The sequence below is a fragment of the Aquarana catesbeiana genome, linkage group LG01, assembly GCF_042186555.1.
Source record: "Aquarana catesbeiana isolate 2022-GZ linkage group LG01, ASM4218655v1, whole genome shotgun sequence".
NCBI classification, from domain to species: Eukaryota; Metazoa; Chordata; class Amphibia; order Anura; family Ranidae; genus Aquarana; species Aquarana catesbeiana.
In genome coordinates, this window is record NC_133324.1 from 748,216,777 (window position 1) to 748,235,029 (window position 18,253).

General features: G+C 41.2%; 1 protein-coding gene across 1 annotated transcript in view; it reads right to left on the minus strand.

Moving 5' to 3' along the window:
• The window catches only part of ASIC5 (acid sensing ion channel subunit family member 5), a 75,918-nt gene that overhangs the window by 16,163 nt on the left and 41,502 nt on the right, over positions 1 to 18,253 (minus strand). Inside the window, exons 7-8 of the mRNA XM_073614384.1 lie at positions 16,905 to 16,961; positions 14,863 to 15,031 (exon numbers count right to left, since the gene is read on the minus strand). Of these exons, the coding sequence (XP_073470485.1) occupies positions 14,863 to 15,031; positions 16,905 to 16,961 (226 nt within the window). The remainder of the gene's footprint in view (positions 1 to 14,862; positions 15,032 to 16,904; positions 16,962 to 18,253) is intronic.

The window sequence follows — 18,253 nt, forward strand, 5'->3', positions numbered from 1 at the left end:
AACAAGGAGAGGCAGACGTTCCCTTGGCACTGTAAGGGGGCCAGCAACAAATGTGTCCACAGGCAAAGATGGACGTGGTGGTCAGTCCTCAGGCAGGGCATCATTTCCTCTGTTTAGTGAGTTTGCCCATGCTATCCAGCCACAGCATGCAGAGGAGGTGGTGGACTGGCTTACTAAACCTTCCTCATCCTCCTCATCCTCTGTCACACAAGCAGAGACAAGTGTGCAGTCCCCTGCAGTTGCCAGAGTGGATAAACCTGCCTCCTTGTCCACATCTATTCCTGCCATAACCCTAACATCAGCCATTGAGGAGTCAGCTGAGTTATTTGACCATAGCTTCAGCCACTTGCTCCTTGATGATGCCCAGCCATTACTGATTCAGATGCTGGTTCTGAGGTTGAGGATGACAGGAACATGAGCCTAGAGAGAGGGAGGAACACTGGTAGACAAATTGGCATTCATGTTCCCCAAGCCGCAGCATATTGCCAAGTTGTCTTCAGTGGTAATGATGAAGATGGAGGAGATGGAGATAATGATGATGATGATGAGATCACTGATGCGACTTGGGTGCCAGATAGAGCAGAGGAGGAAACTGAAGGTGAGGCGGCACAACCCCAAGGAGATCGGCATCAAGAAAGAGTAGAGAGCAGCCACCCTACTCCATCACATTCTGCAGCTGTTTTCTACCGGCCCACCCCCCACAGCTCAGCTGTCTGGGCCTTTTTCAGCACATCTGCAGCAGATCGTACTGTTGCTATCTGCAAACTGTGTCACAGGAACATCAAACGTGGCAAAAACACCAACCATTTGAGTACCACATGCCTAACAAGGCATTTAACGTCCAACCACTCAGCCCGTTGGCAAGAGCACCAAAAGCCACATAAAAGGGGCGAAAATCTGTCCCTCCTGTTCCTCCTCCTTACCCACTTCAGTCTGCCTCTGCAATACCGAGTCATTACCTTTCAGCAGCCTCCACTGACAGGGATGATGCTATAGCACAGGGTGTCCAAGGTCCTAGCAGCTCATCTACCAGCAGCACACCACCAGCTGTAGACTATAGCCGGTAAATTTCTCTGCCCCATCTTCTGCAGCGGAAAAAAAATACAGTCCCTGCCACCCACATGCCCAGTGCCTGAATGCAAGCTTGTCAAAGCTGTTGGCTCTCCAACTTCTGCCTTTCAGCCTGGTGGATTCTGCCTCCTTCCGTGAATTCGCACAATGTGATGTACCACAATGGCAGGTTCCCAGTCGGTACTACTTTTCACGTAAGGCTGTTCCATCTCTCTACCATCACGTGGAAGGGAATGTTCTGGCATCGTTGAGCAAGGCATTCAGCCGTAAAATCCACCTTACTGCTGACAAGTGGTCCAGCAAGCATTGGCAGGGACGATATATTTCATTCACCGCACACTGGGTAATGCTGCTTGCAACTCGAAAAGATGCAGGACAGGGCTCAGTGCTGCAGCTTGTTGTGCCCCCACGTCTCCATACAGCTGGTGGTGATGATGCCAGACCTGTGAGCTCTACCCCCTCCTCCTCCTCCTCCGCCACCTCCATGCCCTCCTCTGCAGAATTGTCCTATGAACATCAGGTACCCCCTAAGCGTTCAAAGGGCTTTTTCCAGAGTCAGGCTAAAAGGTGCCATGCAGTGCTTAAGCTGGTGTGTTTAGGGGACAGGAACCACACCGAAGTAGAGATTCTTGCAGCTCTGCAAGGACAGGCCCAGAGGTGGTTCACACCATGCCAGCTGGAGCCAGGAATCGTGGTGTCTGATAATGGCTCAAACCTCCTGTCCGTCCTTAGACAGGGAAAGTTGACACATGTGCCATGCCTGGCACATGTCCTCAATTTGGTGGTGCAGCATTTCCTAAGTACATACGCAGGGATGCAAGATGTACTAAAGCAGGCCAGAAGAGTATGTAGCCATTTCAGGCGGTCATACACAGCCAGTGCTCAGTTAGCTGAAATTCAGTGGGAATTCCACCAGCCCGTAAACTGCCTGATTTGTGACATGCCCACCAGGTGGAACTCAACTTTGGGAATGCTGCAGGAGCTATACATGCAGCAGAGGACAGTCAACGAGTACTTGTGTCAGTACGGCACGATGACAGGCGCAGGCCGCCTCGGCTTTTTTTCCCCACGCCAATGGCTGATCATTAAGGATGCATGCACTGTATTGTCACCATTTGAGGAGGCCACAAGGATGGTGAGCGGTGACAGTGCATGCATCAGTGACACAATCCCTGTTGTGTTCCTGCTGGAGCAGACTCTGTGTGGCATTATGGACAGGGCACTGGAGGCAGAGCAGCAGGAGGAAGAGGAGGACTTCCTTTCCTCTCAACGCCCACTTTATGCAGACACCATCATTCCTATGTCACACAACACACAGGAGGAGAGAGGAGAGGAGGATGAGGAGGAGGATTCTGGCACTTTCATTGGCTTTGAAGAAGAGGAAGACATGCGTCAATCTGTAAGCGGTGGCTTTACAACCCCAGGACCCTTGGGAGTAGTACGTGGCTTGGAGGAGGAAGTTCCAGATGCTGTCATCCTGAGTGACTCCGAGGAGTCTGCTTCTCAAGCCTCTACAAATTTGAGGCGCATGGGCAACCTCATGCTTCAAAGCCTGCGAAAGGACCCAAGAATACATGGCATAAAGGAGAAGGATGATTACTGGTTGGCAACCCTCCTTGACCACCGTTATAAGGGGAAGGTCTCTGAACTCATCCCGTCCCCACAGAGAGTGCAGAGGATAAAATCTCTTGAGGACACATTAAAGAGGATTTTATTGAACATTTTTTCCTGACTCAAGTAGGTTGCGCCTAAGTGAGGCATTTTGGAATTTTTTTAGTCCTCGCCGCCCAGGGGTGTCAGCTTCCACATCCCATCGCCAGCATCTGCATCACATGGTGGACGATTACCTCAGGGCCAAAAAAGAGATGGAGAGCTTTCCGGCTGACGATCCACTGGCTTATTGGGTCATGAGAATAGACCACTGGCCAGAACTTGCCCAGTATGCTATTGAGTTGTTGGGCTGCCCAGCATCCAGTGTGCTTTCAGAACGGACATTCAGTGCTGCAGGAGGTTTCGGTACTGATCATAGAACGCATCTGTGCACAGACTCTGTGGACCGTTTGACTTTTATAAAAATGAATCAGTCCTGGATTACCAGCTATGAAGCCCCTGATGCCGATGTCACTGATTAAGTCTTTTTGGGATGTGGAATCTCTGCAGGACTTCGAGGCTGCCTAGCTTTGTTCAATCATTTCATCTGGAAGAATATTTTTGGTATAGGTTTCATGGGCACAATTAACACCCAAAGACCAAGTTTTCTGCACCTGTCTGACAGGTGCATATAATTATTTACAGCAAGGCAAATTCTTGCTTTCGTCAAGAGTACCTCTATAGGGTTACGGTGGGAAGGCACCACTGACAACCAAACACCAATTTTTCTGCACCTGTTTGACAGGTGCATATAATTGCAATTTTTTACAGCAAGGCAAATTCTTGCTTTCATCAAGAGTACCTCTATAGGGTTACGGTGGGAAGGTGCCACCGACACCCAAAGACCAATTTTTCTGCACCTGTCTGACAGGTGCATATCATTGCAATTTTTTACAGCAAGGCAAATTCTTGCTTACATCAAGATTATCTCTATAGGGTTACGGGGGGAAGGCACCACCGACACCCAAAGACCAATTTTAACGCACCCATTTGACAGGTGCATATCATTGCAATTTTTTACAGCAAGGCAAATTATTGCTTTCATCAAGAGTACCTCTATAGGGTTACGGTGGGAAGGTGCCACCGACACCCAAAGACCAATTTTTCTGAACCTGTCTGACAGGTGCATATCATTGCAATTTTTTACAGCAAGGCAAATTCTTGCTTACATCAAGAGTACCTCTATAGGTTTACGGTGGGAAGGCACCACCAACACTCAAAGACCAATTTTTCTGCACCTGTTTGACAGGTGTATATCATTGCAATTTTTTACAGCAAGGCAAATTCTTGCTTCCATCAAGATTATCTCTATAGGGTTATGATGGAAAGGCGCCACCGCCAACCAAAGATCAATTTTAACGCATCCGTTACTTCATCATACACACTGGCTCCCCAGTTGTTGCTGAGCAAAATAAAGGCAGCTTGCAGGAAAAATTTCATTTTTTTTATGGCTTTATAAATTCAATTATTAACAAAAAAATTCAAAGTGTGGCGCTAGTAATAGCAATATAAAAATTAGACATGAAATAATATCACAAAATTTACAATGTGAATCAAAATTGTCGCGTGAGCACATTTGACAGTGACCAGTAAGCAAAAGTGGTAAATAAATGTATGTATTCAATACAAATATTTACATATTATACATATAAATATATACATATAATCTAAAACATCAAAGAAAATTTGTGATAACAGTGCATAAACAATTATCAAATATAAAGTCCAAAAACACCAAAAATTCGTGGCATCAGTGCATGAACGATTTTAGGCAGGTGTTTTCTTGTATATATAGGAGAACTTTCAATATATATAGGAGAACTTCCTATATATACAAGAAAACACCTGCCTAAAATCGTTCATGCACTGATGCCACGAATTTTTGGTGTTTTTGGACTTTATATTTGATAATTGTTTATGCACTGTTATCACAAATTTTCTTTGATGTTTTAGATTATATGTATATATTTATATGTATAATATGTAAATATTTGTATTGAATACATACATTTATTTACCACTTTTGCTTACTGGTCACTGTCACATGTGCTCACGCGACAATTTTGGTTCACATTGTAAATTTTGTGATATTATTTCATGTCTAATTTTTATATTGCTATTACTAGCGCCACACTTTGAATTTTTTTGTTGTTATTTTTTGCCCTGGAGTCTACGGGTGTGTTGGCTGCTTCCCTAGTTTGTTTTTAGCGCAGCGCTGTACCACTTTTAATAAATAAATTCAATTATTGCTGCACCAGATTCTAGACATGGTACAGATCTAAAAAAAAACACAATTCGTGCTCAGAATGAATGTGAATAGAAATAAATAAACCCTCGTGAGGGCTACTTAATAGTCCAAAAAATTATATCTTAAACTGCAGTGAAAGAGGTGGCCCTAAACCACCAAAATAAAAACGAAAATGAAAGTCCAAGTTATTGACAAATGTTCATCTGTGAAAAACGGAAGGGAATCCACCACCAAGAACAGAAGGGGTCACTCCTTACCGAAAAGCCACGATCCCCCACTACAGATGATCATAGCTCGCAGATACACATTAGCACTGACAACAGGAACCCACATCAGCATCCACTTGGGGTCATCACAACATCAGCAGTGAACTCGTGGAGGGGATGTACCATAAAACGAAAATGGAACGCGTAGCTCCGCCCTACGCGTTTCGTGTCATCATCACTTCTTCCAGGGGCACAGGCGGCGCACTACGTCACCTCCTTAAGTAGTCTAAAATCTAACCAAGCCTCGTTATGGGCCCCGGTCTGTCTATAGATCAGCAGATGCCACACCGCAGATCGACTTCCGGGTGCATATCTCGGTATAGATTACTGACAATAGAACCAAAAATTGATACCGCTATACATAAACTATTCTACATACGGAAATCCTTCCTCTGAACGTTCATAAACCATAAGTCTATTGACCGTTGAAATCTATAAAAATATAAAAAGATATAAAAAAATTTTTTTGAAAATTAACCACTTAAGGACCAGCCTCATTTTGGATTTTAGGTGTTTACATGTTTAAAACAGGTTTTTCTGCTAGAAAATTACTTAGAACCCCCAAACATTATATATGGTTTTTCTTCTAACAACCTAGAGAATAAAATGGCGGTCATTGCAAACTTTTTTTTTGCACCGTATTTGCGCAGCGGTCTTAAAAGCGCACTTTTTTTGGAAAAAATTCACTTTTTTGAATAAAAAAAAATATTTTTTTTTATATTGTGAAATATAATGTTACGCCAAGTAAATTGATACCCAACATGTCACGTTTGAAAATTGCGCCCACTCGTGGAATGTCGTCAAACTTTTACCCTCAAAAATCTCCATAGGCGACGTTTAAAAAATTCTACAGGTTGCATATTTTGCGGTACAGAGGAGGTCTAGGGCTAGAATTATTGCTCTCGCTCTACCGGTCGTGGCGATACCTCACATGTGTGGTTTGACCACCGTTTTCATATGCGGGCACTACTCGCATATGCGTTCGCTTCTGCGCGCGAGCTCGTCGGGACAGGGGGGTTTTAAAATTTTTTTTTTTATTTTTATTATTTATTTTACAATATTTTATTTATTTTTACACTGTTTTTTTTAAAAAAAAAAATGGTGTCACTTTTATTCCTATTACAAGGAATGTAAACATCCCTTATAATAGAAAAAAGCATGACAGGTCCTCTTAAATATGAGATCTGGGGTCAAAAAGACCTCAGATCTCATATTTACACTAAAATGCAATAAAAAAAAAAAAGTCATTTAGAAAAATGACATTTGAAAAAATGTGCCTTTAAGAGGCATGGACGAAAGTGACGTATTGACGTCGCTTCCGCCCAGCAGTGTATTGGAGACGAGTGAGCTCCATCTTGGCCTCACTTGTCACCAGACACACCACAGGATAGGACGCGATCGCCTCCGCCGCTACCGACGGCTCCGGTAAGCGGCGGAGGGCACCGGATCGCAGCGGGAGGGGGGGGCCCTCTCCCGCCACCGATAAAAGTGATCTCGCGGTGAATCCGCCTCAGGGACCACTTTTATCTGACAGCCGGCCGCCGCACGAAAACGGGGATACCGGGGTTATGGCAGCTAGCTGCTGCCATAACAACGATATCCCCGTTCAAACTTAGGACGTACATCATCGTGCGGCGGTCTTGAAGTGGTTAAAATAAACTGAAATTTTATTAGTATGTTTTGGGTAACCACAAACCAAGGCATTATCGATTATCAAAATAAAATATTACAAAAAATTAAAAAATTATGTATATTTTGCAATTCAAATGCCGGAAATAGAATTAATTTGACATCGTAATCACCACTAGGGTGTCACTATTACAAAAAATGAACAGCGGCATCTAGTGGATGATTTTGAGAATGCAACCCAAAACTACCAATTTCAATGTAACTAATTGAAACAAAAAATAAAAAATAAAAATATAAAATATGTGAGAATTTTATATAAAAGAAGAGGGAGAGATTATGTTTAAGAGAGACCTTGGATAGATAGCTTGATCCAGATAGACAGAGGCCCATTGAAACCAATATCCACATATAACACTCCGAAGCTAATAGTCAATAATAATAATGATTTCTAATGACAAACACAAAATAGTAGGTGAGTGGTCATACAATAAACCAATATACCCTATAATACATATGTAGGTAGAGTTGATAAGGAACTTCCATAAACATAAAAATTTTCTGTATATCCAAGACATTTTGCACTTAGAAATCTCCCTTACCATCGAACTCCCTCTCCAGTGGGGTCTGTACTTATCAATCCCCACATAGAGGGTGTTGGAGGGGTCTCTACTGTGCACTTCATCATAATGTCTCGACACAGGATGCTTGTCAAAACCTCTTCTGATGTTATTTATGTGTTCAGTTAATCTGACCTTGAGAGCCCTTTTAGTCCTCCCTATATACTGCAGTCTGCAGGGGCATTGTATAAGATAAACAACCCCCTGGGACGTGCAAGTTATGAAAGGTTTCACCTCATAAACCTGTGAGGTACTGGTGGAGGTGAATTGACAGATTTTTTCAAGACCTCAGGGGGGGCAGGGCAATCCCAATTGGGGTTTTACCAGGAACAACCAGGGCCAAAAAAGGCCAGTAGAATGAAAAGAGGAGTCAGAGGGGGGAGGCGGGTTCAATCAGCCAAAAAGAAAGCTACCTTAGGCACTGGAGTGTTTAATCTAAGTAAACAGGTCCTAACGGATTCTGAAAAAAAGCTACTTGATAAGGGTTTGAAATTTGCTCCGCCCAGGAGCTTGAGCAAATTTCAAACTTATATGGATATACATAAGTATGTATGAAAGATCGATATTAAAAGGTATATGCTGAATAATCCGATCAGGGGTGATACTAATGGCACTTCTGTTTTTTGGACTATTAAGTAGCCCTCACGAGGGTTTATTTATTTCTATTCACATTAATTCTGAGCACGAGTTTTTTAAAAAATTTTGTCACTACTTAATTCATGTAACACCTTTCACCTATTTAGCGCGATTCTTTTTTCTTTTTAATTTTTATTAACAATCGGTGTTTTATTGTTAGAATTGCTGCTTCATTCACTAATTTTTTGTCATATCCCAATACCATATAGCGCAGTTTTTCTCTCTTTTTTCTATATGGTACAGATCTGCCACTTTACAGTTAGACTAAGAGGACCCCCCTGGCAATATATTGGAAGTCATTTTTCATTTTTAGGCTTTCACTTTAAAAATCAAAAAATCACTGCTCATTTAAAAATGACGTTTTTCACAAACCCCCAAGGCAGGACCCGGACCCCTATAACCATTGTATGCCTAATTACTTGCATTTAAGCCTTCAAAATGGCCACTTTTGATATTTAACATTCTGGTCCCATTGACTTTAATGGCGTTCAGTGTTCGGGTCCGAACGTTCGCGAAATTCGGAAGTTCTAGTCCAAACCGAACAGGGGTTCGTTCGGCCCATCCCTAATCAGGAGAAGTGTCCTGGACAGCTTAGACATTTGTGGACATCGCTGGAGAGAGATGGGGCTCAGGTAAGTAATTAGGGTGTGCTGGTGAGGCTGCTACACACAGAATGTTTTTTTATCTTAATGCATAGAATGCATTAAGATTAAAAACCTTCTGCCTTTACAACTGCTTTAGTTTAATATGCCTTCCTATGCTATTCTTTAGCATTGTGCTGTGTTTCTATATCTATACAGTATTTGCACTTCCTTTGGGTTTTGGTTTGGGTTTAGGCTTGTGAGAGGTTTATTAAAACTTAAAGCCTTCTGAGCAGCACCAGCTGAGTCATTTGAACCTGTGCCAAACAGATACATCATTATGGATAAGGCTTGAGTTTGAAACCTCCATGGGTGCAAGGGGAGTCCTGTGGGTTCAAGATTCAGAGTCCCAGCATGTTTATGTGCAGATTTGCCTTGAAGACTATTTTAAACCATAATGTAATGCATAAACTTTAAACTATTGACAACAAGCTTAAAAGGACCAATAAGAGAGGGTTTGGATAGGCCTGCCCCCTCACTATAAAAGGATGGCAGCCATAGTGAATTGGAAACTACTTCAGGGAAAATGGCGCTGTTCAAATAATTAATTATATGTGAATCCACTATACTGCTTGAACATTACCAACTCTCCATATAAAGTGAATAGTGCTTCAAATAAACATGTATAAAACAGAAATTAAAGGGAAAAAATACATATATATATATATATATATATATATATATATATATATATATATATATATATATAATGTGTAGAGAAAAGATAGATACATGAAAAATATGAATCTATATATATATGACGGTGATAATACAGCACATCACAAATAATAAAGTGTTGCATGCTTAATAATGCGTGACTCAGTTGCTGGGAAATTATGCATCTGCGTGTGAGCTGGAATAAACATATTTAAAAAAGCAATAATTCCAAAACACATTTCCTGCTTCTAAACACAATCAAAAAATAAATAAATAATAAAGTGACAGGTGCTAATATCAAAGTGATAAGTCCCAACAAATGTATGTAATCTATATGTGTATACGACTATACACTATTGAATAACAGTCTGTGAGCGGTGATCCGTGCACAAATTCAAAACAAAAGTGACTCTGCAGTGCTCCCCGCTTTCCTCGGCATCACCCACTTGTGCCTACACTCCCTGCAGGGGTAACAGGCGTAATAGCTGTATTCCAATGGCGGTGTCCCCTTTTGACAGGTTATCCCTTATCCTTATTGTCACAGTTACCTCAGCAACGTACCTCCACCACCGCTCAGGTGAACTCATCCAAAACCAACGACCCCCCCCCAAGTAGAGTGGGTTAGTGTGTGCTTTATCCAGCTCTAGTAGAAAAGACCTGCAGAGAAGGACTGTTGTACTGTGACAATAAGGATAAGGGATAACCTGTCAAAAGGGGACACCGCCATTGGAATAGTCGTATACACATATAGATTACATACATTTGTTGGGACTTATCACTTTGATATTAGCACCTGTCACTTTATTATTTATTTATTTTTTGATTGTGTTTAGAAGCAGGAAGTGTGTTTTGGAATTATTGATTTTTTAAATATGTTTATTCCAGCTCACACGCAGATGCATATTAAGCACGCAACACTTTATTATTTGTGATGTGCTGTATTATCACCGTCATATATATAGATTCATATTTTTCATGTATCTATTTTTTCTCTACACCTATATATATATTTTTTTTTCCTTTAATATCTGTTTTATACATATTTATTTGAACCACTATTCACTTTATATGGAGAGTTGGTAATGTTCAAGCAGTATAGTGGATTCACATATAATTAATTATTTGAACAGCGCCATTTTCCCTGAAGTAGATTTCTTGTTGTTTTAGGACCCCACTTAGGTGTTCCCTATTAGGGAAGCTGCAGTTCTCTCTTCCTAAGTGCGGATATTTGGTGTTTTTTTTTAAGTGAATTTGAAATTGTTGTAGGGAATGCACCGGGAAACCTAACAAACTTCATAAGGTGAGAATAGGGTCAGATTAGGAAACCGTACCTTAAAGGGTTTGTAACCCTACACTATGATTCACTGCCAGTCCCCCTGTTTTAAGCTGCCATAATGCACTGTGTGATTGTTTGTTAAAAACGATGCCTCTAAATACCCTTTGTCATATATCTTCAAGCCGGTCATGTAACTCGCTCTAATACTCTGTTTTAGGGGTACAGTGGGAGGGGCTGTGATCTCCCTCTGATGACCGCCGAGCTGGCTGCTCAGGCCCTCTTGCCCCACTCTACAAGACTCTGGTCCGGCCGCACCTAGAGTATGCTGTCCAGTTCTGGGCACTAGTCCTCAGGAAAGATGTACTGGAAATGGAGCGAGTACAAAGAAGGGCAACTAAGCTAATAAAGGGTCTGGAGGATTTTAGTTGTGAGGAAAGATTGCGAGCACTGAACTTATTCTCTCTGGAGAAGAGACGCTTGAGAGGGGATATTATTTCAATCTATAAATACCGTACTTGTGACCCCATAATAGGGATAAAACTTTTTGCGGAAGGGAGTTTAACAAGACACATGGCCACTCAATAAAATTGGAAGAAAAGAGGTTTAACCTTAAACTACGTAGAGGGTTCTTTACTCTAATGCCCTGTACACACGGTCGGATTTTCCGACGGAAAATGTGTGATAGGACCTTGTTGTTGGAAATTCTGACCGTGTGTAGGCTCCATCACACATTTTCCATCGGATTTTCCGACACACAAAGTTTGAGAGCAGGCTATAAAATTTTCCCGACAACAAAATCCGTTGTCGGAATTTCCGATCATGTGTACACAAATCCGACGCACAAAGTGCCATGTATGCTCAGAATAAATAAAGAGATAAAAGCTATTGGCTACTGCCCCGTTTATAGTCCCGATGTACGTGTTTTACGTAACCGCGTTCAGAATGATCGGATTTTCCGACAACTTTGTGTGACCGTGTGTATGCAAGACAAGTTTGAGCCAACATCCGTCAGAAAAAATCCTAGGATTTTGTTGTCGGAATGTCCGATCAATGTCCAACCGTGTGTACGGGGCATTAGAGCGGCAAGGATGTGGAATTCCCTTCCACAGGCGGTGGTCTCAGCGGGGAGCATCGATAGTTTAAACTATTAGATTAGCACCTGAAAGACCGCAACGTACAGGGATACACAGTGTAATACTGACATATCATCACACACATAGGTTGGACTCGATGGACTTGGAGTGGGAAAGTCGCGTGACCGGCCTGAAGATACATAACAGAAAGGTATTTAGAGGCCTCGCTTTTAACAAATAATTACACAGTGCAGGATGGCTGATTAAAGAGAGGGGCTGGCAGCAAATTTGTTAAAAGTTTACTTTCTACTAACAGCAGCACGGGGGGGGGGGGGGGGGGCGCGGGTGCAGAGACAGCTCACACAGTCTCCCGAGATGACAGGCAGGGAAGGAAGGGGGGAGAGGATGGGGAGAGCAGAGAAGAGAGCTGCAGATGATGGAGGCACGTAAACTGACCACGGTTTCAAGGCTCAGCAACCGAGGGGAGGGCAGAACCAGGCAGGATCAGCCAGATTTTTTACAGCTTCCAGAGGGGCAGGTTAGACAGCACACTGTGCTGTTTAACCTGCTATACGGGAACAGGATCTCTTTTTTTTTTTTTTTTTAATTTAGGGTTACAAACACTTTAATTGAATGTTAGCTCCGTCCATTGCAAACTGCATTGTTTGCTGCAAGGCTTCCTTTTAAAAAAAATATAAAAAAATTTTTTCAAGGGGTGGTATTTTGGTGTTTTCAATAATTTTTTAAGTTATGCTAGTTTTTTTTTAGTTTATGTTGATCAGTCCTTTATTTTTCTGCTTTTTTTGCTGTAAAATTTCCCTTTAACTACTTAAGGACCAGAAGAATTTTCCCCCAATGACCAGGCCATTTTTTGCGATACGGCACTGCATCGCTTTAACTGACAATTGCGTGGTCGTGCGAAGCTGTACCCAGGCAAAATTGACAAAATTTTTGCGCTATAAACAAAGAGCGACAATTCTGAAAAAAATGTTTTTCTTTACTTTTTGCTTTAAAACATATATAAAAAAAGATATATATATATATATATATATATATATATATATATATATATATATATATATATATATATATATATATATATATATATATATATAAACAAATGTATTTATCAGTTTAGGCTGATATATATTCTACACATTTTTGGTAAAAAAAAAATCTCAATAGGCGTATATTAATTGGTTTGCGCAAAAGTTATCGCGTCTACAAACTATGTGATAGATTTAGGGACTTTTATTTTTTTATTGTTTTTACTGGTAATGGTGGCGATGTGCAATTTTTAGTGGGACTGCGACTTTGCGGCGGACAAATCTGATCCCAAATTACGCTTTTTGGGGACCAGTGACATTATTACATTGATTAGTGCTATGAAAATGCACAGATCAAGGTAAAAATTACACTGACAGGGAAGAGGTTAATACTAGGGGGCGAGCAAGGAGTTAACTGTGTTCCCTAGGTGTGTTCTAACTGTAGGGGGGATGGGCTGCCTGGGACATGACAGAGATCACCATTCCCGATCACTGGCAACAGAAGATCTCTGACATGTCATCTGTCAGAACGGGGATCCGCCTTGTTTATAAAGGCAGATCCCCATTCTGTCTCTGTACTAGGTGATCGCGCGTGGCAGACATCGAGCCTGCCCAACCCGCGGGCACGCTCCCGCAGCATGCACCAGCGCGAGCGCCACGCACCCGCCCGCAACTGCGCCTGCCGACATACAATGACAAAGATTCGTGCAGGGGAGCCAACCTGCCGTAGTACAACTGCGGCGGCTGGTCCTTAAGTGGATAAAAAACATGGGATTTTGTTTCAGGGGTGGTATTTTGGGGTCTTCATTTATTTTTGTCTCTGGTAAATTCGGGCCTAGCCTAGCTCATTAAAATTGTCTTCCTGATGATCTTATATTTTGATGAGAAATTGGGCAGTGATAGGACAGTTTTGCGTTAGTGAAGACATGGACAGCCAAAGCAAAATACTGGCAAATATGTATCTGTCACTCAAAGCAGCCCTATTAATTTTTGATGAAAAAAGCATGTGTTACTGCTAAAAGTGCCTCAAAAAATACTTTTTTTTTTTAAAGTGAAATTAAGCCAAGCTAATTGTAAAAGAAAAAAATAAATTCTACGGTCAAATACGTGCTGCAAGTATATGCTGTTGCTGAGACTGTCTGCAAACAAACAGGTTCAGCTTATATGCATACAGCTTTAAGGCATCCCCCCAAACATGTTCTTTAAATGATTTGTTTATTCTCAGTGCTGCCTTCAAAGTCACATGTGAAGGACCTCTCTTTCAATACTGTGTTTTATTTAAATACCATTTGCATTTTTGCATTGGCATAAGTCCCCCATGCAGTGCCCAGCTTCCAATGTCTTTTTTGGCCATAGGCTGCATATTACCCCCAAAAATGGCCAGAGTTTAACTAGATTCGCCTCCCTTCCCCATTAGACTTAAGTGGGATTCGCCTCTAAGCTCAAGTTTGCTAAGTTTTAACCAAGATTTTCCAATTCCTTGGTAAATCAATACATAGTAGTTACCAAAAGTTACTAACTCTGACTGGTTTCCTACCTGTCTATCCATCTGTCTTTGTGCCTATCTATCTACGGAACACAGGTGGACAACACTGGAATATAAGTGAACACAAACACAAATAAATACTGTATGAATGACAGACGCCTCTGCTCATTAATGACTCTGTGTATATAATGCATTAATGATGCTTGCTTTGTGGATCACCCATGTTCTTATCTATAAAATAATAGAGAAAAGCTTTCTTTTCTCAGACTACACATTTGAAATCAATAGACATCTCATTTGGAAAATGGCATTTAATGCTCCTCACTCAGTGTACATGATTTATGTTAGTTAAGCACTTAGTGATAGAACAATGTTCTAGACGTTAGGTTGTTTAACTGGTAACTTTGGTTTCCGCTGTTTGCAGACAATAAAATGACAGCCTTAGAAAACCTGAGGTCACAATGCAGTTCAGATATTCTCTGAAACCAGTAAGAAAACATTGATAAGTATGTGGATCAAGTTGACAACACAAGAACTCTACTTTGAGCTTTAAAAGGCACATTTACCTTATGTAGGTTATATTTTTACTCAGCTTTTTGGAGAGGAAATCAGCAGCTTTCTCACTGGGAAATGTGGAGTATGAAAGGGTAGCTGGGTAGTCAGTCTCTTCACATGGAACTGGGCAAGTAGAATTATAGGTTCCAACACTACACAGCTCCAGTTTTTCGATTTGGACTGTTCAAAAACAAAACACAATTATTATACACAAACACTTGCTATGTATACTGTGTAAATATAAATACAGTATATATATATATATATATATATATATATATATATATATATGTATATATATATATATATATATATATATATATACAGTGGGGACGGAAAGTATTCAGACCCCCTTAAATTTTTCACTCTTGTTATATTGCAGCCATTTGCTAAAATCTATTAAGTTCATTTTTTTTCCTCATTAATGTACACACAGCACCCCATATTGAAAGAAAAACACAGAATTGTTGACATTTTTGCAGATTTATTAAAAAAGAAAAACTGAAATATCACATGGTCCTAAGTATTCAGACCCTTTGCTGTGACACTCATATATTTAACTCAGGTGCTGTCCATTTCTTCTGATCATCCTTGAGATGGTTCTACACCTTCATTTAAGTCCAATGTGCAATGTAATATGTTTGATTATACTGATTGGACTTGATTAGGAAAGCCATACATCTGTCTATATAAGACCTTACAGCTCACAGTGCATGTCAGAGCAAATGAGAATCTTGAGGTCAAAGGAACTGCCTGAAGAGCTCAGAGACAGAGACAGGCACAGATCTGGCCAAGGTTACAAAAAAATTTCTGCTGCACTTAAGGTTCCTAAGAGCAGAGTGGCCTCCATAATCCTTAAATGGAAACGTTTGGGACGACCAGAACCCTTCCTAGAGCTGGCCGTCCTGCCAAACTGAGCTATTGGGGGAGAAGAGCCTTGGCGAGAGAGGTAAAGAAGAACCCAAAGATCACTGTGGCTGAGCTCCAGAGATGCAGTCGGGAGATGGGAGAAAGTTGTAGAAAGTCAACCATCACTGCAGCTCTCCACCAGTCGGGACTTTATGGCAGAGTGGCCCGACAGAAGCCTCTCCTCAGTGCAAGACACATGAAAGCCCGCATGGAGTTTGCTAAAAAACACCTGAAGGAATCCAAGATGGTGAGAAATAAGATTCTCTGGTCTGATGAGACCAAGATAGAACTTTTTGGCCTTAATTCTAAGCGGTATGTGTGGAGAAAACCAGGCACTGCTCATCACCTGTCCAATACAGTCCCAACAGTGAAGCATGGTGGTGGCAGCATCATGCTGTGGAGATGTTTTTCAGCTGCAGGGACAGGACGACTGGTTGCAATTGAGGGAAAGATGAATGCGGCCAAGTACAGGGATATCTTGGACAAAAACCTTCTCCAGAGTGCTCAGGACCTCAGACTGTGCCAAAAGTTTACCTTCCAACAAGACAATGACCCTAAGCACACAGCTAAAATAACGAAGGAGTGGCTTCACAACAACTCCGTGACTGTTCTTGAATGGCCCAGCCAGAGCCCTGACTTAAACCCAATTGAGCATCTCTGGAGAAACCTAAAAATGGCTGTCCACCAACGTTTACCATCCAACCTGACAGAACTGGAGAGGATCTGCAAGGAGGAATGGCAGAGTATCCCCGAATCCAGGTGTGAAAAACTTGTTGCATGTTTCCCAAAAAGACTCATGGCTGTATTAGATCAAAAGGGTGCTTCTACTAAATACTGAGCAAAGGGTCTGAATACTTAGGACCATGTGATATTTCAGTTTTTCTTTTTTAATAAAACTGCAAAAATGGCAACATCTCTGTGTTTTCCTGTCAATATGGGGTGCTGTGCGTACATTAATGAGGAAAAAATGAACTTAAATGATTTTAGCAAATGGCTGCAATATAACAAAGAGTGAAAAATTTAAGGGGGTCTGAATACTTTCTGTCCCCACTGTATATATGTATTTATTTTTAAATTATATATATTTTATTATATTAATTTATAATTATAAATATATTTAAATGATATATTTAGAAGTACTTACGAAGTGTAGGATATACACAGCTATAAAATCGTGGAAGGTCACATTCCTTTCCAACACCTGTCAAAAAGTTGTATATTAAAGATTATTTAAATTGCAAAAATTGCATGTACAGTACTACTAACATTCTTTGGTAAAGGAGCGGCTGCAGACTGATAAGTAATTTCTGTGTTCACCGTCAGTTCTTACAGTATGTACTCCAGCAGTGACTGATTGGCTCCTAGTGATATGCCTCCTTCTCCTAGCCTGAGTGCTGCTGTACAGAGGATGTGTCCGGAGTTCAGCTCCACATGAACATATTGTATTTGAATAGACTAAATTAATGCAGTCTACCCTCTGTGCAAGCTAACTCTCTACATACAGTTAGGTCCATATATATTTGGACACAGGCACAATTGTAGGTTTTTACAGGTATTTACCAAAACATATTTAAACTATAGTTATATAATGGATATTGGCTGAAAATGCATACTCTCAGGTTTAATTTGAGGGTATGTTCATTCAAATCGGAGGAAGGGTTTAGGGATTACAGCTCTTAAGAATAGCCATCCCCCCATTTTCAAGGGACCAAAATTAATTGGACAATTAAATCAAAAGCTTTTTCATGGCCAGGTGTGGGGTACTGGAGCTGATTCTAAGTGTGGTATTTGCATTTGGAATCTATTGCTGTGAACCTACATCATGCGTTCAAAGGAGCTATCCATGCAAGTATAACAGGCCATTGTAAAGCTTCAAAAATGAAACAAATCCACCAGAGAGATAGCAGCAACATTAGGAGTGGCCAAATCAACAGCTTGGTACATTCTGAGGAAAGAAGACCACACTGGTGAGCTTAGCAACATAAAAAGGCCTGGACATCCACAGAAGACAACAGTGGTGGATGATCACAGGATCCTCTCTATGGTAAAGAAAAACCCATTCACAACATCCACAACATTCACAACAAGGGTCACCACAAGGTGCAAACCATTCATAAGCAAGTAGATTAGAAAAGCCAGATTAAGCTTTGCCAAAAAACATCTAAAAAAGCCAGACCAGTTCTGGAAAAGCATTCTTTGGACAGATGAAACTAAGATTAATCTGTACCAGAATGACGGGAAGAAAAAAGTGTGCAGAAGGCTTGGAACAGCTCATGATCCAAAGCACACAACGTCACCTGTAAAACATGGTGGAGGCAGTGTGATGACATGGGCATGTATGGCTTCCAGTGGCACTAGGTCATTGGTGTTTATTGATGTGACAGAAGACAGAAGAAGCTGGATGAATTCTGCAGTGTTTAGAGATATACTGTCAGCCCATATTCAGCCAAATGCTGCAAAGTTGATTGGACGACGCTTCACAGTACAGATGGA